Here is a 22,302-nt window from a genome sequence, read left to right as displayed (position 1 = left end):
CGCTTGAACCCGGGAGGCGAAGATTGCAGTGAGCTGTGATCGCACCAGTGCACTCCAGCCTGGGGGACAGAGCAAGAAAAGAAAATTTACTATAATGTAAATACTAGTTGAGTATAAATATTTGTGTTGTAATTTACGTATATGAAAGATATAAAACTTTTAAAGAATGCAATGTGATATTTTAAGAATGGTTAATGGCCAGGCGTGGTGGCTCATGCCTATAATCCCAGTACTTTGGCAGGCCGAGGCAGGCAGATCACGAGGTCAGGAATTTGAGACCAGCCTGGCCAATGTGGTAAAAACCCGTCTCTACTAAAAATACAAAAAATTAGCCTGGGGTGGTGACGGGCCCCTGTAATCCCAGAGAGTCAGGAGGCTGAGGCAAGAGAATCTCTTGAACCCAGGAGCAAATGCTGTTGACCACGTGATGCATGGAAACGTTTGTCATGGGTATAGCCACTGAATTGCTAACTTGGGGACGTCAACATTAGCTCACTACCAATAATATAAATAAATTGGATTATGGAAAAAATTGCCTTTGTGATACCATATCCATGTGTGTCATGAGAGTCCAGCAATTGGGCCGGTGTGGTGGCTCACGTCTGTAATCCCAGCACTTTGGGAGACTGAGGCGCATGGATCACTTCAGGTCAGGAGTTCGAGACCAGTCTGGGCAACATGGTGAAACTCTGTATCTATTAAAAACACAAAAATTCCCACCTATGAGTGAGAACATGCGGTGTTTTTTTTTTGTCCTTGTGATAGGGTGGGAATTGAACAATGAGAACACATGGACACAGGAAGAGGAACATCACACCCTGGGGCCTGTTGTGTGGGGAGTGGGGAGGGATAGCATTTGGAGAGATACCGAATGTTAAATGACAAGTTACTGGGGGCAGCACACCAACATGGCACATGTATACATGTGTAACTAACCTGCACGTTGTGCACATGTACCCTAAAACTTAAAGTATAATAAAAACAAATACAAAAATTAACTGGGCGTGGTGGCACGTATCATCCCAACTACTGGGGAGGACGAGGGAGGAGAATTGCTTGAACCCAGGAGGTGGAGGTTATAGTGATCAAAGATCGTGCCACTGCACTCCAGCCTGGGCAACAGAGTGAGATGCCATATCAAAAAAAAAAAAAAAAAGAGAGAGAGAGAAAAGAAAACAAAACAAAAGAAAGTCCAGTATGGTAAAAGGTACATAGAGGTACATGTGGGTGAGCTTCCTTTGTTTTTCATTCTTTTTGCCTTCTCTGGACAGAATTCTCAATGCAAAACATTCCAAAAACACAGAGCAAGTGTCTTCTATAACCTTCCCTTTTTTTGAGAGTTCTCTTCACAGTGTATGTGCTAGTGTCTTCCAGACTTTTGTGTGACATGCTATACAGAACATCAGATCAAACGGGCACATCCCTAATAAGTGGTGACTTGCCAGATCTGGACTCACTTTGCAGGGTGCTGGGACCTCTCTGAGAATCAAGCAGTAGCTCCAGGAGCCAGGGTTTTGGGTCTCTTCTGTGCATCTTCAGGAGTTTTATTGACTTTTCTCACCACGACCCCCTTCTCAATTACCAACTTCCAATCCAAAAATGACATCCAACTGGATCCTGAACTTCCACCCAGTTAATGGTGATTGAGTTTTCAACTTTCTTCTTATTAAGTGATTAAATTAGATATGGATTTATGAAAGTGAAAGAATTAATAATAGGGTGAAGGACTAAAACTCATTTATTCACTTATTCCATAAATATTGGTAAAGTTTGACTAATATGTGACCTTCATAGTGATACAGGGAAGGGTTTAATCTGTTTCAGACATTAGAAATACATATATATATATATATATATATATATATATATATATGGTATCTTTATTGGCGAACCTTTGGTCACATCAAAAGTATCAAAACTTTTCAGAGTTAAAAGAGCTTTAAGAAGACAGTGATATCATCCCTAAAAACACAATAAAATCTCAGTGTATCCACTGGTCACCTGGGTTTTGTGCTACCTAACATGGTAGATCATATGCCCATTCAGGTGGAAGACAGGAACTACTGAGGGTGTAATTTATCTCAAGGTTAAGGTCAAGGCATCACTGAAAGAAATCAGGCCTAAATTACAAAGTGAGGTGGAGGTTGGGCTGGACAGTACTGACTGTTCTAATGGGACTCTAGGAGGGAACCAAGACAACATAAAACACGGCAGGTATTTTGTGGGCATCTAGACAAAAGGATTGAAAGACTTCCTTCTAGATTGAGTTTAAAAATTAAAAAAACCTAATTACAAAAGACATAATGCAGACTCGTAAAACATCACAGTGTCTTTGAGGGCAGAGAGGGCAGATACAGTCTTGGTTCCTACTGGAAGGTGAAGCATCATTACTCACAAACGTGATGGGCTTCCCTCAGAATACCAGCTTGGGAAGAGTGAATCTGAGTGTGCGAGCTGGGGCAGAGCCCAAAGAGGAGCGGTGTGGTCAGACATAAGGAGGGAGACTTTTCAATCTGGAAGCATGAATGGTGCAAGCTGTGTATCTGAAGAATTTGGGAGAACAATGAACCCCTTGGGGGAATCCTGCACCATCCTCAGGACCCCAGTGAGAATCCTGCAGTTTGGGGGGTCTTTCTACCATGTTCTGGTTGCATGTGCTTCTGAAGGTGCTCCTCTGCTGTCCAGGTCAGAGTAGCTTTCAGAGCCCATCTGAAGGGACGGCCTGACTTCAATTCCACTCACAGAATTTCTACTGGGATTCCAAAGCTTCTCCAGGCTTTTGATGGGGGTCTCTAAAATATTTCTGAACTTCTGTTTTCCTCCCCCAGCCTGAGCTGTGAGAGAAGCTGAATCCTCTGCTTCCTGGAAATGTCAGCCGATCTCTCCTGCACCGAGGACTATGGCCACAAACAGTGCTGAGAGACACTGTCCCTGGAATCAGCAGTGACTCATACATTCTCCCCAAATTCTACTGAGCTTTTTGGGTGCACATAGTAAGGCACAAAACAGGGAGCTCCTCAGCTGCTCTTCTGGACCTAAAGAGGCACCCAGGACCAATGGAGGGGAAGTCTGTCTGCCTTCCACAGGAAGAGCTGACTCCTCTGGTTTTCCTAGAAGTGCCAGGCTATTGGCAGAGCCTGGGACAGGTCCCAGTGCAGGGGCCCATCCCTTCTAGGATCCCCTTGCCCAGTCTTAGAGCTGACGAGGCTGCACCTGGAATGCAGTAAGTCTGTTTCTGAGTCAGGGCTTTCTTTGCCCGTGGTGTTTGCCCTCTCCATGTTTCTAACAGTAGAAATCACTGTTCAGGCCCTGCTGGACTTCTTTAGTCCTCAACAGGATCTCATTCCAGGTCGCATTTGTGACTGTCTTTTCCAAGATCAGGGGCTGCCCTCCTTTTTTCCCCAATAAAGATCTGAGGAGAAGCTCACTCTGAGAGCAGAGTGGATGCCTAAGAAGGTACTTGTGGCAGCCTGGGGTTGGGGAGGTCTGGGAACTCGCTGCAGCCTGGATGGAGCCAGGGGGACTAAGGAAAAGAACAGGGCCCAGAAAGGGAGTGGCCCAGAGGAGCTGATGTGGGCCAGAGTAAGTACAGAGGAGAGAGATGGCAGCAGGGTAGGGGGCCGGGTTATTTGGCTTTCACAGAGCCGCGTCCCTGATAAGCTGTGGACTTGTGTCTGAGATCCTCAAAGGACCTGTGCCTGGATGTGGAGCTGTGAGTTTCTAAGGCCCTTTGATTTCACCCTGGTCTACATGAGGTTCCAGTGGCTGCCCCATCTCACCCCAGGGGCAAAGAGTCAGTCTAGCAGGGAGACATGGGGAGAGAGAGTCAATGGCAAACATCCACCCTGGATGCAAAGACAAGGGACATGTCAGAGGGAGGGAGACTTGGTGTGAGGCCAGGGGAAGGGAGGCACATTGGATATGGTGCAGTTCCGTCTCTGCACTTGCCACAGCCTCATAGGACTGTGAGGATTGATCTTTGCAGGAGGGAATGGGGTAGAATGGGGTCTGGACTGGAGTCCCTGTCATCCAAGTGACCCCATATCTACTCGTGCCAACCAGGTGAAGGTCTTGCTAGATGTAAGTCAAACCAGGACCTATCAGACTGCCTGGCACTTTCTGGTGGATCTAGAAGGAGCACAGTGATCCTCAGTCAAAAAAAATCTTGCATTGTCCAGGGCTGAGGATTTTCAGGTGGCCCTGGAGGGGGAGACTCTGGGGAAAAACCACAGAGAAGATTTTGGCACATTTGACACTATTAACATCCAGTGCCTCCCCTTCCTATTGGTCGGGTGTGGTGGCAGGAGAATTGCTTGAACCCGGGAAGCAGAGATTGCAGTGAGCTGAGATCACGCCATTGCACTCCAGCCTGGGTGGGCAACAAGAGTGAAACTCTGTCTCAAAAACAAACAAACAAACAAAACAGACAAAAAAATGTGAAACACAAAAAAAAACCTTTGACTGAGTGCCTGCAATGTGCCACCTACTATTCTGGGTGCCACTTAGGATAAACAAGAAGCAAGACAGCTGCAAAGTGAGCTCAACAGAATACACCTGGCTTGGCAGTGCAGTGCAGATCAGAAAAAAAATGCCTGTGCAGCATAAAATGTGAAGAGACATCTTCTTTGCTTTTCTTTTCTTTCTTCTTCTTTTGAAAGACAGAGCCTTACTCTTGTTTCTAAGGCTGGCGTGCAGTGGTGCAATCTCGGCTCAGTGCAGCCTCGGCCTCTCAGGCTGAAATGATCCTCCCATGTCAGTCTTCCAGTTAGCTGGAAATACAGGTGTGTTGCATGGAATATCTTTTTCTACCCCTTCACTTTCAGACTACATGTGTCCTTATAGGTGAAGTGAGTTTCTGGAAAACAGCATATAGTATGGTCTTATTCTTTTACTCATTCAACGACCCTAAGCCTTTCACTTGCAGAACTGAGATAAATTGTCTTCATTGTTGTTATTGATAAAGGCTTAGTACTCCCATTTAATTTCTTGTTTTCTGGTTGGTTAGAGACTTCTCTCTTCCATCCTTCCTTTCTTATTGTCTTTCTTTGTGTTTAAGTAATTTTCTCTTATGAAATCCTTGGGATGTGACTTTTCTGGCCAGAAGCCTCTATGGCTGGGGGCACCTTTGCCAGAGTTTTGATGGGGTTCACTGGGTTTGTTCTGCCCACTCAGACTGGTAGACTATGCTTGGCTCATGCTTCAGGCCTGGATCACATGCCTATTAAGGGAGGGTCAGGACTGGAGCAGTGAGGGGTGTGTGAGTGAGCAGGGGGTCTGGCCACTTTGGACAGTCACTGGCTCCCGCAGCAGTGGGGCAGGCAGCTCCAGGTGCCAGCACAGGTGCCAGATTTTTGCAAGGCTGCAAATGAACCAGGCACAGCAAAAGCAGCTTCCATGTTTGTCCCTGGAGTACACAGTGGTGTCTGCTGCTCTTTCCAGGAAAGTCATCTCATCATCTCCACAGCTCTCAGTAGAGAAAAGGCCCCAGAGTGGATTGCTTGTCTCTGCAGGAAAATCATCCCAAGAATGGGTAGTTTCACTCTGCCACTGTTCATCCTGATGTTTTCCCTGAGTCTGGGGCTTTTGGGGCATCATGGGGAAGGAAGTATGTGCTGCTTGGGTCATAGGTAGCCATTGGCAGGCACAGAAAAGGCACCACATATTCCCACTCTGGTCCATAGCACTGGTGGACCAGCCCACGGGCTTCAGGCCCTCCTTGGTCACAAGGTAGAGCCTCACCAGGTACCCTCGTCTTCCCATCCAGGTGTCTGTCTGCCTCCCACCACCACCCATGGCGCCCAGGTCACTTGCATCAAGGAGCATCCAAAGGCCAGCACTGATCTGTCCTCAGCCCCCTCTCAGCCTCCCTCCCATGCTCATCAGGGCCCAAAGCCCAGAGTGTTCAAGACAGCAGGCGGACGGTGCATCAGCACTAACCTGAGCATGCACACACTCATCTGGGCTGCCACAGCATACATGCTTGACCCCAAGCCCGCTCCAAAATTACAGCAGGTGCCAGGAGGGACCACACAGTGGGAGCAGACACCCCCATGCTGCAGGAGAAGGGGAGACCTCCTGAGCCCTCAAGAGCACTGGGGGACCTTGGTTGGAACTGTGACCTGGGCAGCTTCAGTTGTGCCTTTGGAGCTACTGTCCTGCCAACTCAGGAGGGCCAGGACTCCCTCTTGTCCCAGGATCCCATCAGGTTCAAAGTGTACGTAGCCTCAGTTATGCCCTCTCTCTGTGTTTCTCCACAGAGGTGACAGGTGAGATGCAGTTTCACAGCAGCTCTGGCCAACCCTGCAAAAACAAACCCAATGCTTCTGGGTCTGGTTTAATGAGCCCCAACTGCACTCTAGTTAAGAATATTGCAGGCTAACAGCAGGCAGTGAGGAGTGAGTTTGAGGCTTTGTAGAGGCTCCAGACCTGGGAGCGGGTCTAATTAAGCCATGAGAGGGTGTGGGTGGCACAGCTGTCTGCCCCAGGAACACGGGGCACAGGCATGGCTCACAACCCTGCCAAGGTGGGGTGCCTCCAGGAGTGGACCGTGGTCCCCAGACCCAGCAATTAGGAACGTCAGTCTCCGTGGTCACCCCTGTGGGGGGCAGATCTTGGAAATGCAGCCCCAGGAGGATTAGCACAGAACCTCCCTTTGACACCCAGGAACTTGGCACTGTTAGCAGGGTGGGCACAGTGGCCCCATAGCTGGCCAGGTCATTGAACTAAGTGCCATTTCTGCTTCCCAACAAAGGCCCCTGTAGCTTGATCCCAGCTCTGCCTACCACCTCAAGCCCATCTTCTCCTCGGGGCCCCTCTCTGCCCGTCCCTTTGTGCCTGACTGAGCTGCTCCTTGCAGGCGAAAATGTAAGGAAAAAACAGATGACTGAAGAGAAGTAAAGAATGGGTGGAGATCATTGGCACACCCGTAATCCCAGCACATTGGGAGGCCAAGGTCAGCAGATCACTGAAGCCAGGAGCTCAAGACCAGCCTGGTCAACATGGAAAAACCGCGTCTCTACTAAAAATACAAAAAGTAGCAGGCTTGGTGGCACTTGCATGCAATTCCAGCTACTAGAGTGGCTGAGGCATGAGAATCACTGGAGCCCCAAAGGATAGGATTGCAGTGAGCCCAGATGGGACCACTGCACTGCAGCCTGGGTGACAAAGCAAGATGTTGTCTTTTATTATTATTATTTTTAAAAAAAAAAAGCAAAGAAAAAGAATGGGTGGGAATTAGATGTTTTGCAGCTGAATCTCAATCACAGACAACAGAGTACTTTGATACTTTTCCATCAGTAACTCAATAACTAGAGATTTCTGATGTATAAATCACTAAAATAAGTCAATCAAATACAGAGGACACCAGAAAGTTTTCATTGAGGTTATTTCTGATATTCCTTGGTAACCGTCCCTGCAGGGATAACATTCTCATCACTGTAGGACTTTAGCTTCTCTTTCTGACTCTGTAGGACATGGGTCCCGTAAGGTCTCATTGACTCCACCTCAACATTTTCCTCTAGTCTTGCCCCCTGCTGTTATCTTTTTTCCCTCATACTGAGCACCTGCCTGAAGCAAAGAATTCTGTGCTTCCTGTAAGTTGCATGTGGCCTGGTCACAATCACTCATGCCAGTAATCCTGGCACTTTAGGAGGCCAAGGCAGGAGAATCCCATGTGCCCAGCAGTTTCAGACCAGCTGGGGCAACACAGCGAAACCCTGTCTCAAATGTGCTTTAATAAAATTTTAGATTTATTAAAAAAGGAAATAAGAAAAAACAAACATAACTTGCACCTACATACTAGATTTTAGTGTCCAAGTGCCTGGAAGAGAAGTTTGGATTTATCAACCCCACTAGGCACGCCTTCCCTAGCAGCAAAGATGGAGCTCCAGTTCCTCAGACGGTGATGAGCCACAGGAAGGGCAGGGAGTGGGACCAGTGAAGATCCTCTTGGGCTGCCTGACTTCCCTCAGTGTACACATCAGCTCAGCCCGATGTGGGGTGAAGATCTCCCAATCGACACGAACCAAGGAATTCAAACTCTCCTCAGGGGCAGGATACGTCTCCAGGCTTAACTTGCTCAGCCCACTGGTGTGGCGCAGCAGGTCCTTCAGGGCATCCGTAGACATGCAATTTCTGCCAAAGTAGAAGGTGGTGAGCTGGGAGCAGCGGCTCAGGCCAGGCAGGATGGCGCTGAGTTGGCAGTAGTGGATCTGACAGCCCTCCAAGATGAGGGTCTTGAGAGTGGCAGCAATTTTCTCTAGCAGAGCTCCGAGGGGTTCAAGACTGATGCGGAACAGCAGCACGTAGCTGAGATTCAGATGCTTTAGGTAACCGAGGCTTGGGTACTGGGAGAGACACTTCATGTCCTCTTCCAATAGGTAGCCACAAGTTAACTCCAAGTTCTCCAAGGGGTTCTGGAGGCACGTGTGGAGATCAAGAAGTTAGTTCTGGGCAGTGATACCAGTTAGATGAAGGTGGTGGGGAATAACTGAAAGGGAAATGTCTGCTTCACCCAAACACAAGTTTATTCCCATCATGTGATGATGGTCCACATGCAAGTTGCTCTGTGATGAGGACTCTGATCATTCAGGGGCAGTCCTAGTTTAGCCTCAATCCTTTCACCATTGCTTGTGTGATTGGTTCAAGGCCACAAAATCACATCACTAAAGCCTCTTTTCTTCATCTTTTAGCAGAAAAGTTCATCTCTGGGCCACAGGTACCCGGTGGGAGATGTGCACGAAGAACTCAACTGAGCAAGGTCTAGGGTCATCAGCTAGAGCTACATGTCAGCAGGGGCTCCCTGACATGCCTGCATCTGCAAACCAACTGTCACTTTTTACCACTTTCACGCCTACTCCCTCACCTCCATCCCGGAAGCATGCATTTCCCATGTCAATTACCTTTCCTGGAGTTCAAAACAACCTTTTACAAACAGGGAATCAGAGACAGGATCATTTGTGATCACTAAGCTGGTGAGGACAGAGTTTCTACTGTGAAATGCACAGGTTTGATGCGCTGTCCCTCCTTTCATACCCTCCTCTATTACCTCTTTTATATCATATCAACTTGAAACACACTTTGTAACAAGAAATTCACATATGCACCCCCCAGTAGAGCTGAAACCCCCACTACCTGGCTTGTACATGATGTAGCTCTCTAGCCTCTACCCCAGGTAACCCCGCTGCCCTCATTGCAGAGATCCTGTGATAGCCACTCCAGAACATGGAGCACTGAACGGGACAATGTGTTGATATTCTGGTGTCCCCTTCACTGTGATGTCACCACTGGCTGACACAAAAGTTATGCCTTCTAGCATTTGCTGTAACAAAAAAAGGCTGTGCTGTGGTCTGCAGAGAAAGTGCACGATCCTTTCTCACCTGATCAGCTGTTCCAGGTGCCCACTGAAGAAGGTGATCAATTTTACTTTAAGCAATTGGAGGTGTTCCAGCCTGAGGAACACAGGCTGAATTTGGTGAGTAACCATTCCTCGAGGTCATTGTCTGACGTGTAATGATGGCACCTGGAGAAAACGAGTTTGCGAAGATTCTTCATCTCCTTCAGGTAACAATGAAGCTTTCTTATCAGATGCAGCCAGGACATGTTGTGAATTTCCAGCTCCTGAATACTATTCAGGTGGACTATTTTCAATGACTTTCTAAGATATTTAATGGGTGTTAGATAATTCACCAACTTACTACAGCACAGGTGTACTAAAACTCTCCTTTGGTAAACCCACTGGAAGAGGTATCTCAGGCATTCATCTTGGGGTGTTTCCTTGAGGCAGACGTCTATGAACACCTTTAAGGGCTGGTGCTCTCCCATCCTTGGATAGTCCTCTGCTGTCTGCCTCTTACTCATGGCCTCTGGGGAGGAGGACAGGGCCTAGCCTCCAGGCCATCCGGCCCAGACATTCTCATCAACATCCAGCAAGTCCAGCACTTGAAGTTTCCACCTCCTATAGGTAAAGTAAGGGAGAAGCTCAGAATTTAGAAGGAGCCATCCCTGACTTTTGCTTTCATTCTCATTTCTCCCTGTTCTCTCTCTGACTTTTCTCAGTCCGGTTTCTCTTTTGATTCAGACTGCTCCCCACTTCTAGTCCCTTTACCTTCCACTGGGAAAAAGCAGGTTTCTGTTCCCACAGTGGACCCTGTATGGTGAGCAGTCCTTTCTCTGAGGATCTGGACAATGGCCAAAGCCTCCCTGAGCTTCCTTGCCAGCACCATCAGAAGACTCTGGGCTACCCTGAGTCAGGCTGGAAAACAAACCGCTTTATTTTATTTATTTATTTATTTATTTATTTATTTATTTATGGATTTTGAGACGGAGTTTTGCTCTTGTTGCCCCGGTTGCAGTGCAATGGTGTGATCTCAGCTCACCACAACCTCCGTCTCCTGCGTTCCAGCGATTCTCCTGCTTCAGCCTCCCGAGTAGCTGGGATTACAGACATGCACCACCATGCCCAGGTAATTTTGTATTTTTAGTGGAGACGGTGTTTCTCCAAGTTGGTCAGGCTGGTCTCCAACTCCTGACCTCAAGTGATCTGCCTGCCTTGGCCTCCCAAAGTGCTGGGATTACAGGCGTGAACCACTGCGCTCAGCCTCAAGCCACTTTATATAGGGTTAAATAAACCCCCTCTGAGGGGACTTTGTGATTTGTAGAAGGTGACTCCCCAGGCCCTTTAGTTAGGAATTGGGGACCTTCATGTCCCAACTTCACCTTTGGATGCAGAGAACCTAATTATAATGCATTTAAATGTAAAGCCTCAACCACCAGGTGAACCTGGGACGTATGTGACATGTATATTTGCTCACCATACATGCATGCATCCCCTACCCTGTGAATTTTCATAGCTGCTCCAATAACCTGCTGAATATGCACACTTGGCGGCCTACAGGTGCAGCATAGATTCCTGCGTCACCTTCCCTCCCTCCAAGCGCTTGCCTCAGGTCCTGCCTGGAGGCCCATTTCCCAGCGAGCAGGTTGTAAACCTTTAGAAGAAATTACGCTCCTTTTTTCTAAATCTATAGACCCCATAATTTTTAGTGGACCTCATTGGTGTTAGAAGTGGGATTCAAAGGGGACCTCCGATTTCTTCCTGATGCCTCCAGAACCAATGCATCCTGCACTGGCAAGAGCCCCGTGAGCTCTTCTCGATTGCGCCATGGGAAGGCCTCGGGTAAGTCTTCCTGAATTCAGATGTCCAGCTCTTAGGTGGAAGATCTCAGAGACTTTAATTCTTCCCAGCTGGTTCTCTCCAAACAGTTTCTGGAGGGGACCTTCTCCATCAGTTCCAGGTTTTGGGACCTATGGTGCCTTCCCTTCCCTGTTCCCTCTCAGTCCCTGTCCTGGCCCCCTAATTGGGATCTTGGAGGGAATCTCTTTGTTGGTCCTGGGTTTGAGGAGACTCTTCCAGTTCCCTCCATCTGGACTGGATAGAAGATTCCTCTGAGGACTCCTGCCTAGCAGGGAGACATTCAGGTCAGACTTCTTGGGTCCATCAGGTTTGGTGAAGATGCTCGCCCTCTAGTGGTGCTTACAGGGACGCCTGTGGTAGGTAAGTGCAGTTATGAGGGCCCTTAGTTCCAAGGGGACAGACTCAGGCCAGTGGCCATCAGGAACCCTGGTGACTCTTTGTTTAAAGACTGTGTCCTGTATTACATGGGGGGAAATCTATAAAAAACACATGAAGTTCATCCATGTGATGACGGCACTGCCGTGACACACAGGTAGTGACCCCGGCAAAAGGAGGGTGACTTCATCCATATTCAACGTGTTTATATTATTGATGGCAGCTCATGTTGACTGCCCGACATTTGCATTGTAGTGGCTATAAAGTGATTTCTAAGCACTATGTGATCAATAAGCATTTACAGCCACCTGCCAGGCTCCATGCTCTGCTGTGGGACCACAGGGTGACAGAGACACAGTCCCTCCCCTTGAAGAAGCAATCTCTGTCTACCACATGAGATTGTCCAGGAAAAAAATCATTATCAAACACAACCTAGGCACATGGCCCAGCAGCCACGCTCCTTGGCACTTACCCAAATGAGAAAACCTAAAACCTGGATGTTTTTAACCACTACATTCACAATAGACAAAACTTAATAGGGACCAACATGTTCTTCAGCAGATAAATGGATGTATATACTGTAGCACATCCTGACAGTGTAGATTATTAAGTCCTAAAAGACATTAAAAAAAGTAAATGCACATAACCATGTGAAAGAAACCAACGTGAAAAGGCCACATGACATTCTGGAAAAGGCAAATCTATGGACACAGTAGAAAGCCTGGGGGGGCCAGGAGTCAGGGTACAGTGGGATGGATAGAAAGAGAACAGGTGATTTTTAGGGCACTGAAGCTACTCTGCATGATGCTATAAGGGTGAATACTTGTCATCATCAATTCATCAGAGCTCATAGAATATACAGCACCAGATGTGAACCGTTAATGTTAATTATGAACTTTGGGTGATAAGGATGGTTCGTGTGGTTCATGCATTGGAACAAATGGATCACGCTGGGGCAGGACGTTGATCCTTTAGGAGTCCGTGCTAGAGTGGGGTCATGAAGTATGTGGGAATGCTCTACTTTCTGCTCAACTTCACTGTGACCTTATAACTGCTCTCAGAAAATAAATCATATTTCCCTAAAAATATTGCACTTCCTTCCAGCTCCAAAATTGTATAAATTCAAATATTTTTAAATAAGAGCATTTCTTATTCATTGATCTTCAAAATCAGTTTTGAAGGTGTCATTTTATTTGAGACTCAAAACCACATTAAGCATTTTTTAAATCTACTTTAAGTTCTGGGATACATGTGCAGAATGTGCATAGGGATACATAGCGATACATATGCCATGGTGGTTTGCTGCACCTATCAAGCCGTCATCTACGCTAGGTATTTATCCTAAGGCTATCCCTCCCCAACACCCCCACTGCCCGACAGGCGCTGGTGTATGATGTTCCCCTCCCTGTGTCCATGTGTTCCCATTGTTCAACTCCCACTTATGACTGAAAACATGTGGTATTTGGTTTTCTGTTCTTGTGTTAGTTTGCTGAGAATGATGATTTCCAGTTTCATCCATGTCCCTGAAAATGACCTGAACTCATCATTTTTTATGGCTGCATAGTATTGAATGGTGTATATGTGCCATATTTTCTTTATCTAGTGTATCACTGAAGAGCTTTTGGTTTGGCTCCAAGTCTTTGCTATTATGAACAGTGCCACAGTAAACATATGTGTACATGTGCGTTTATAGTAGAATGATTTATAATCCTTTGGGTATATACCCAGTAATGGGATTGCTGGGTCAAATGATATTTCTAGTTCTAGGTCCTTGAGGAATTGCCACACTGTCTTCCACAAAGGTTGAACTAATTTACACTCCCACCAACAGTGTCAAAGCATGCCTAATTTCTGAACATTCTCTCCAGCATCTGTTGTTTCCTGAAAAATATGGAACGTGTCACGAATTTACATGTCATCCTTGTGCAAGGGCCATGCTAATCTTCTCTGTATCATTCCAGTTTTAGTATATGTGCTGCCCAGACCAACACAGACATTTTCTTTTTTTTTCTTTCTTTTTTTTTTTTTTTTTTTGAGACGGAGTCTCACTCTGTCCCGCAAGCTGGAGTGCATGGCACACTCTCGGCTCACTGCAAACTCTGCCTCCTGGGTTCACGCCATTCTCCTACCTCAGCCTCCTGAGTAGCTGGGACTACAGGTGCCCACCAACACACCCGGCCAATTTATTGCATTTTTAGTAGCTACGGGGTTTCGTTGTGTTAGCCAGTATGGTCTCGATCTCCTGACCTCGTGATCCACCCATCTTGGCCTCCCAAAGTGCTGGGATTGCAGGCGTGAGCCACTGTGCCTGGCCCACAGACATTTTTAAAATATTGCACTACATACTTTAAAATACCAAATTGCCATTATAAATTAAAATTTCTATATATATATTCAATATGTATAAATGTGTTATATATAAATCACAATATTTATTCTCTATAAACATTTACATAACAGCAGATTTTTGGAGATACCACTCAATATCACCCTGTTTGCATCAATAAATTACACCAGATGGTCTGAGCAACCAGCAGATGGCACATGAGTCTTATGGGTTGGAAATTTTTATCTCATGATCACTAGAGATGAACTCAGTCCTGCCTCACCCATCGCACCCTCTGCTGGCTGCTGAGGCTCTGCTGTTTGGGGGAATCATGATTAAGTGGTGGTGGCATGTAGAAGTTGAGTCCCATTGCCTGCCCTGGGTTTCTGCTGCCTCCCTGTTATCAGGAATAGAAGGTGAGATTGAAGGGTGAAGAATGCTGGGACTTCTATTAGGACGGGAAAAAAAAGAACAAGATGCATGTATTGAGCTCTTACTGTATGCCAGGCCCCATTCCAAGTCCTGGCCGTGCACCGTCTCATTGGGTCCTACGATAGTCTCATAGGGTGGTGGCATCATCATCTTCATTTTACACGGAAACTGAGCCTCTTGGCTGTTTCGTGCCCAACAGCACCAGCCCCTGAGTCCTCGGCAGGGTTCTACACTTAGGTGCCCTTTGTGTAGGGTCCCTCAGCACAGGTGTGGTCATTAATTACCCACAGGCACTTGATCATTATCCACCCTCTAAGGATGTGTGATTCCTACTACCATGCACTAGTCTTCCTTCACAGGGAGAAAAAGGAGGAGTTAAGAAAAGGTCTTTCATTGATGTTATAGGTATTATATGCCTCCGTAATGTCAGCATTTTGCTAAAAGGGAATTTGGATGTCTTTATTGGCCACAACTACTTTAATTCAGCAAGGGCCGCTACCCACCATGACAGGCATGGGTTAGTGATGCCCTGAGGCTCCTGCTCATACAGTGTGGAGCTCTCCTTCCAGGGCAGGGCCACGCCTTGGGCAGTGAAGTCCTTTCCCAGCACAGGTAACGGTCAGGAACTGAGAGCTCTGAATCCACCCATTGAGAGTGAACAGGGTCTTGGCATTGGGACAGAATGAGGGCACCTGAAGGGGCTTAACTTCAGGGGCTGACACTCACTTTACACTTAGAATGCTTCAGGCCCTGTGTGCGTCTCTCATGTGTATTAACCCATTAAATAGGCACAGAGAATAGCAAGAAGGTAACAGATGCACAGAGAGAAGAAAAGAAAAGGAGGGAATTGATCCAAATGATCAAATTCCATTTTGATGGCTTGATTTCCAGGAGCTGAACCTCATCAGTCACAGACAAATCAGTGCCTTATTAGCTCGATCAGTAACTGGACTTTTTTAGGTTTAAATTGTTTAATTGTTAAGCCATGTTAAGCAATTATGGAGGACACCAGACAGTTTCCACTCAGTTTCCCTTTATTTCTGACTGTTACTTTACAACCATCTGTGCAGGGGTAACCCTCTCATGTGTCTCTCCTCCCCGATTCTCACTCTAGCAATTCAGATTGCCATTTCTGATTCTCTGGGACACAGGTCTCTAAAGAGCCCATCCACTCCAAGTCAACTTTTCCCCCAGTCCTGCCCCTCCTGCATCCTCATTCCTTTCCCATTCACACTGAGGAGGCATTTGAAACGATGGGTCTGTGCTCCCTTTAACATGCACTCATGGCCTAGGTTTCAGCTGCGAAATGACCAGAAGAAAGCTTGAAATATATCCACCCTGATGGCAGGCATTCAACAGAGGCAGTGACTGGGCTCCAGGTCATAGGAGGCCCTGATGCCACAGCGAGGGCAGGGGACGGTGCAGAACACAATGATCTTGGGCTGCCTTAAGTCCCTCAGTGTCTTCATCAGCTCAGCCCCAAGTTCAGCAAATCTCCCCCAGCAGAGAGCACCCTGGGTGTCATAACTCTCCAGAGGGGCAGGATACAGCTCCAGGCTTAGCTTGCTCAGCCCAACGGTGTGGTGCAGCAGGTTCTCAAGGGCAGCCATGGAGATGAGGTTCCCACAGAAGCTGAAGGTGCTGAGCTGGGAGCAGCGGCTCAGGACAGGCAGGATGGCGCTGAGTTGGGAATCCATGATACCACAGTCCTCTAAGTCCAGGGTCTGCAGGGTGGCCACAACTTGCTCCAGCAGACCTGTGAGGGGCTCAGGGCTGAAATGGGTCAGTGTGACGCCCCTCAGGTCCAGCTCCTTTAATTGACGGATGCTCGGGCACCAAGAGAGATGCTTCAAGTCCGACTCTGACAGCAGGCAGTCGGTCATAACGACCATCTCCAAGGGGGCCTGGAGACACCTGGGAGAGAACAAGAAGGAGTTAGAGGAGAGAGGTGGGGATGACTTCAGGGTGAGAGATGACGCTCTCCATAACCCAGGGCTGCTCTGCTCATCTGAGGATAGTCAGCACCTGGGGTTTGGGAATGGAGACTCTGTTCCTTCAGTGCAGTCCCAATCGAGGCTCAGTCCTTCACCATCACCGAGGTGACTGGATCAAGTCCATGAACTCTAAGGCTCCCTTTCCTCATCTTTCAGGTAGAAAACCACATCTCTGGGCCACAGGAGCCCGATGGAGACACAGGCCTAAGTGACAAACCCAGGCAGGATCCTGCAACATCAGCTGGGGTGGCCAGGTTGCGGGGGACCCTGACATGCCTGTACCATCAGCAAACCATCTATCACTTTTACCATTCTTCACTCCTGCTCCCTCTCCCTCTATTCTATCATCATGTATTTCAATACATTAATTACCGACCTGGAGCTCAAAACAGGGTGCTGACAGGGAAACACAGGATTTTGCCTGTTCACTAGGCAGGTGAGGATAGACCTCATATTTTAAAATATAGGAGTGTGATGGGCATTCTCTTCTTTAGTGCCCTCTTCACCTCCCTATTTCCCATCATCTTAACTTAGACACACATCCTCAGGAGGAATTCACAAATGCACTCTCATCAGATCTAAACCCTGTAGTAGCTAGCTTCCTAGCTTGGCACCTTCTCTATAGCATCTAGCCCAGGAGATCCCTCTGACTTTATTGGGATGGTTGTGTGATACCCATATCAGGACAGAGCCACCAACAGGATAATGCATGGATATTCTAGTGTCCCCTCACTCTTACTTCCTCACAGGCTCACAGTGCATACCCACTGGTGTTTACTGTAACAAAGAAAGGCTCTGCTGTGGTCTGCAGAGAAAGCTCACCATCCTTCCTCACCTGAGCAGCTGGTCCAGGTGGCCTTCGAGGAAAGAGACAGAGTGCATAAACAGATTCTGGAAATAGTCCAGCTTGTGGAACTGAGAGGTGAATCGGGCAATGAACTGCCCCTTGTTGTCTGGGGGAATGCGGGCAGATGCATGGATGTTGAAGAGAACAAGTTTGCGGAGATTCCTCATCTGGCCCAGGTAAGGGGCAAACTTGACAAGAATGGACAGCTCCCAGGGGCAGCACACTTCCACCTCCTGGATACAGTCAAGCTCCACCATGTTCAGGACCTCTATGATACTGTGGATGGGCATTCCAAAAACCTGCAGCTCCTTGCAACACACATGCAGTAAGCCTTTTCTCTGCTTGCCCCACTCTAAGAGGTGGGTGAGGCATTCATCCAGTGTCCTGTTCTTGAGACAAAGGTCTATGAACACCATGAATGGCTGCTGCCCGCCTGTCCCTGGACAGTTATCTGCTGTTTGCTTCTGACTCGGAGCCTCCGGGAAGGATGCAGCAGCTCCAGACAATATGTCGCAGAAGTTCTCATCCACATTCCTCAAGTCCAGCACTTGAAGTTTTGACTGCCTGTGGGTAAAGGAGAAGAGAGGCTCCAAACTAAGGCAAGGACCTGAGCTTTTATTTACATCCCAGACATCAGCTGTTCTCCTCTCTGCCACTTTTCCCTCTCTGATTTTGTCCAACCCCTTTTCCCTCCGGATTTTGCCTCATCCCCATTGCCTGTAGCTTTCAGAGCCACTAGAAGAGAAGTTTCTGTTTCCTCAGTGGACCCTGCATGGTGAGCAGTCCTTTCCCAGAGGGGCTGGGCAATGGCCAAGGCCTTCCTGAGCTTCCTCACTGGCACCATCAGAAGCCTCTGGGCCTCCATTGTGCCCCTCCTCCTCCTGAAACAGCTGTCCCTACCCTGGACAAAAGGGCCCTCCCCACCTGGACACCTGGGTCACCTCACCTGGGGCGAACCTCTTGGGTCAGCAGCACATCAACCCCTTCCAGCACAGATTTTAACGACTCCAGATGAGGCGACTTCATCAGGGACCCTAGAGGGAGGCAGGTGAAAGGCCAGGCCTGCACCATCGTTTTCAGGGTTTCACAGCGTCTCCTGCTGAAGGCTTCCATGAACAGTGTGGGGAAGAGTTCCCTGGGCAGCTCCTCCACGGTGGAGATGGCCAAGGCCTGGTCCCTCAGCAGCCTCTGCCTTGCCAGCTCCAGGAGTCTGGGTGGGGCCCTGATGCTCATCTTGATGAATCTGCAAGGGAAAACTCTAGAGGACAGATCCAGAGAAAAGGCATCACTCTAAGGCCAAATACGATCACCTCATCTTCTCCTATTGCTAATCTCATTGCTCTGGTGGAGGTGGAAAAGCCCTCAATTCCCCCCAATTCCATTCTGCACTTGGTGGCCACAAATCTGTATCTGTGCCCCTGCGACTACCACAAAGAATGTCTTCCAAACACCAAGGAGGGGACCAGGTGGCCAGTGGCCCATTAATTTCTATGCATTGCTCCACTGAAACTCAGGATTACTGGGATCTGTCACTCAGGATCCTGAAAGCTAAGCTCCACCTTTTTGAGGGAAATTTTTTTGCTACTTACCACCCAAAAACAATGAGAATGACTGTCCTGTGGCCCCACACAGCCTGCATTCTCAGTTTACACAATTAGCATGCTTGGGGAAGACTAAAGTGACTCCCTAAAATCAATGCCATTTGTTTTTATTTTGAAAAATTATAAGAGAAACTATAAAAGCAGTGTGGCAGTATTCTAGAGCACTTGGAAGGTGCGGATGGAAACACTAAGTCTCAGATGAAGGATCCAATACACATCCCTTCCACATACTCACAATCACCCACTTAGGGACAGAGTCTAAGGGCAGAGATAAATCCCATGTTCAGAACAAGACTCGAGAAAATCACAATATCACCAAGTGTGTGAACTCTAGCTGAAGGGCACAGAAACCAGTAACTTCACATGTCAAGACATAAAAATTCATCCAACTGTAAATTTTTAATATCTTTTTTAAAAAACTGCTTCAATAAGAATTTTGAAATGAGAAAAATGAAGCAGAAATCAAAATTTGAGGGATGAAGTCAAAACTATATTTAGAGGAAAAATCAAAACCTACATCTGTTTAATTGAAAAAACAGACAGGAAATTCTCTGTGCCACTTTGGGCTGCGTGTCACCATCCCTGACTGGCTGGCTGCAGATCAGATGGGCATGTTCCTAAGGAGGTGGTGACTTACCAGATCTGGACTCAGTTTGCAGGGTGCTGGGATCTCTCAGAGAATCAAGCAGTAGTTCCAGGCACCAGGGCTTTGGGTCTCTCCTGTGCAAACTCAGGAGCTTTTATTGATGTTTCTAACCACACCCTCCCCTTCTCAATCACCAGCTTCCAATCAGAAAGTGATGCCTGATTAGATTCCGAAGTTCCACCTAGTTAATCCTGATTGAGTTTTACACTTTCTTCTGATTCATTGATTAAATTAGATGTGCATTTATGAAAGTGAAAGAATAAATTACAGGGTGAAAGTCCAAAACTCATTAATTCATTTATTCCCCAAACACTGATGAAGTTTGACTAATATGTGACCTTCATAGTGATATGGAAGGTTTAATCTGTTCCTGGCATTAGAAAGAAAAAACAAAACCTGATGATATCTTTATGGAAAAATCTGTGGCCACATCGAAATTATCAACACGTTTCGTTAAGACAGTTAAAACAGCTTTAAAAAGACAGTGATGTCCACCCTAAGAAAATGGATTAAAAAGCTCCTTTATCCAATGGTCACCTGGGTTTTATGTTTTATAACAGGGCAGGTCATATGTGGGTTCAGATTGAAAAGGGAACCACGGAGGGTGTGATTGATCACAAGACTAAGGTCAAGGCTTCACTGCAGGAAATCAGGACAGAATGACAAAGTGAGGTGGGGTCTGGGCAGGATGGGACCGGGTGTTCTAATAGAATCCTGGAAAGGAACCAAGGCAGCATAAAACATGGTGGGTATTTTGTGGGCATCTCCACAGAAGGATTGAAAGACTCTGTCTAGATTGAGTTTAAAAATTAAAAAGGGAATCATTACAAAAGAGACATTGCAGACTCTTCAAACACGACATTGTCTTTGAGGGCAGAGGAGGCAGATACAGTCTTGGCCTCTACTACAAGGGAAAGCGTGTTTACTCCCAAAAATGATGGGCTCGCCTCAGAAAATCAGCCTGGGAAGATGGAATCTGAGAATGTGAGCTGGGGCAGATGCCACAGGAAGGAAGGAAGGAAGGAAGGAAGGAAGGAAGGAAGGAAGTGAGGGAGGGAGGAAGGAAGGGAGGGAGGGAGGGAGGGAGGGAGGGAGGGAGGGAGGGAGGGAGGGAGGGAGGGAAGGAAATAAAGAAAGAAAGAAAAGAAAAGAAAGAAAGAAAGAAAGAAAGAAAGGAAGGAAGGAAGAGAGAGAAACTCAGCCTTCCTGTCTTTAAGAACGGTGCACACATCTGGTTGTATTGTGTGCAAATGTACAATACATTTCCCCAACAAAACCTGGAAGCTCTATTTCATGTTAAAAGATCTGCTAAGTTCAGGGATGGCTCCCATCCTAAGCAGGATCACACAGTCATTCTTCTGCTATTTTAGGGCACAAAGTAGCAAGAACGTCCCCCGCCTCCAGAAAGTCCTCCAGGCCTTTCTCTCCCATTCCATATGAAACCCAAACAGCTCGGAGATGCCACTGGCTTCCAAAACTGCAGTACTTTGAAGGATGTTCTCCATCATGGAATATTTCTGTAAATGTTCTTTCTCCACATTTCTGACCTCACTATCAATGCCCTGCTATGTGTGCAATCGAGTTAAACTGAAACGTGCTCAGTGCGGCTTCTACTTCACCTGCCCTCACTTTGTGAGCCTGAGGCTGAGGGTGAGCTCAGCACCAAAGGTCATCCTGAGTGTCTCTGTTGATTGAGCATGCACAAGGCACAGCAGGGACTGGTACCATTCATCCGAGATCTCAGCTCTCCCTCACGAGGAATCTAAGGCATGTTGCTATATTCCCCATTTTTAAAGTGGTGACCCTGAGACTTGGCTAGGGAGAGGAACCTGCCCGTGTTCAGGCAGCAAATGATGGACAGACCCCTCAGGTGAGGGGCTCAGAGGATCCCCTAAGTAGTTCAATAATCTAAATGTTGAAAAGAACTGATTGACAGACTTTCCCTTCCTGCCCAATTCAGAAGGTCCAGCACCATCCCCAGGACCCCATTGAGAATCCTGCACATGGGGGCATTTCTACCATGTCCTGTCACCTGTTCTTCTCAAGGTGCTCATCTGCTGTCAAACTCAGAGCAGCCTTCAGAGCCCCTCTGAGAAGATGACCTGACCCCTTCTCCACTCACAGAATCTCCACCAGAATACCAAAGCTCCCCCAGGCCCTTGCTCAGGGTCTCTAGAATATTTCTGAGCTTCTGTTTCCCTCCTCCAGCCTGAGCTGTCAAGGCAGGTATCTCTTTATGCATCCTGGATACCTCAGTCCAAATCTCCTGAACAACAGAACATGGCCACAATGCTGGGAGACCCTCACCCCAGAGCAGTCATTGAGGAATTCTCCCAAAATTCTATTGAGCTATTTTGGTGAACATGAGAAGCCATAAAGCAGGGAGTTCCTCAGCTGCTGCTCTGGCCCTAAAGAGGCCCCTGCGACCGGACTGCTGGAGGGTGACCCTGCCTGGCACGCAGAAGGAGACCTGACTCCTCTGGTCTTCCTATGGGTGCCAGGCTGAGAAGAGGTCCTGGGAAATGTCCCGGTGCAGGGGCCATCCCTTCCCAGGCTCCCCTGGCTCAGCCTTAGAGCTGACAAGGCTGCACCTGGAATGCAGTCAGTCTGTTTCTGTCCAAGTCAGGTCTCTTCTTAGCCTGAGCTGTTCACCCTCTCTGCATTTCTAAGAGTCAAACTCCCTGTTCTGGCCCTGTTGCCCTTCTCTGGTCCTCAACCAGGTCTGATTCCAGGTCAGATTCATGAATCTCATGAGCTAAAGTAGGGGCTTCCTCTCTTTCTTCCTCCAATCAAGTCTGAGGACAAGGTCACCCTGAAAGCAGACACTTGATGCTGAGGGAGGTGCTCAGAGCCTGGGGTGGGAGGAGGTCTTCACCCTCACTCCGGG

At 47.6% G+C, this 22,302-nt stretch overlaps 2 protein-coding genes and 1 non-coding gene across 3 annotated transcripts; all 3 read right to left on the bottom strand.

The window, feature by feature from the left end:
• Positions 1-7,865: 7,865 nt before the first annotated feature.
• LOC129393906 (PRAME family member 1-like) lies at positions 7,866-9,031 on the bottom strand. Its single transcript, XM_055098130.2, has 2 exons — positions 8,901-9,031; positions 7,866-8,424 (listed from the first exon to the last, which is right to left on the bottom strand). The coding sequence occupies exons 1-2, from the start codon at positions 9,029-9,031 to the stop codon at positions 7,866-7,868; spliced, it is 690 nt and encodes a 229-aa protein (XP_054954105.2).
• A 4,422-nt stretch (positions 9,032-13,453) lies between these two features.
• LOC129395205 (U6 spliceosomal RNA) lies at positions 13,454-13,560 on the bottom strand. The gene has a single exon (XR_008622713.2). It is a non-coding gene; the product is annotated as a U6 spliceosomal RNA (small nuclear RNA).
• A 2,055-nt stretch (positions 13,561-15,615) lies between these two features.
• Positions 15,616-18,401, bottom strand: LOC117978273 (PRAME family member 8). The gene is made up of 3 exons (XM_034951113.4): positions 18,115-18,401; positions 17,157-17,732; positions 15,616-16,241 (listed from the first exon to the last, which is right to left on the bottom strand). Exons 1-3 carry the CDS (start codon positions 18,399-18,401, stop codon positions 15,680-15,682), a joined length of 1,425 nt encoding a protein of 474 aa, XP_034807004.3. The 3' UTR covers positions 15,616-15,679.
• Positions 18,402-22,302: the final 3,901 nt, after the last annotated feature.

Source organism: Pan paniscus, chromosome 1, assembly GCF_029289425.2.
Source record: "Pan paniscus chromosome 1, NHGRI_mPanPan1-v2.0_pri, whole genome shotgun sequence".
NCBI lineage: Eukaryota > Metazoa > Chordata > Mammalia > Primates > Hominidae > Pan > Pan paniscus.
This window is presented reverse-complemented; position numbering and strand designations above follow the sequence as displayed.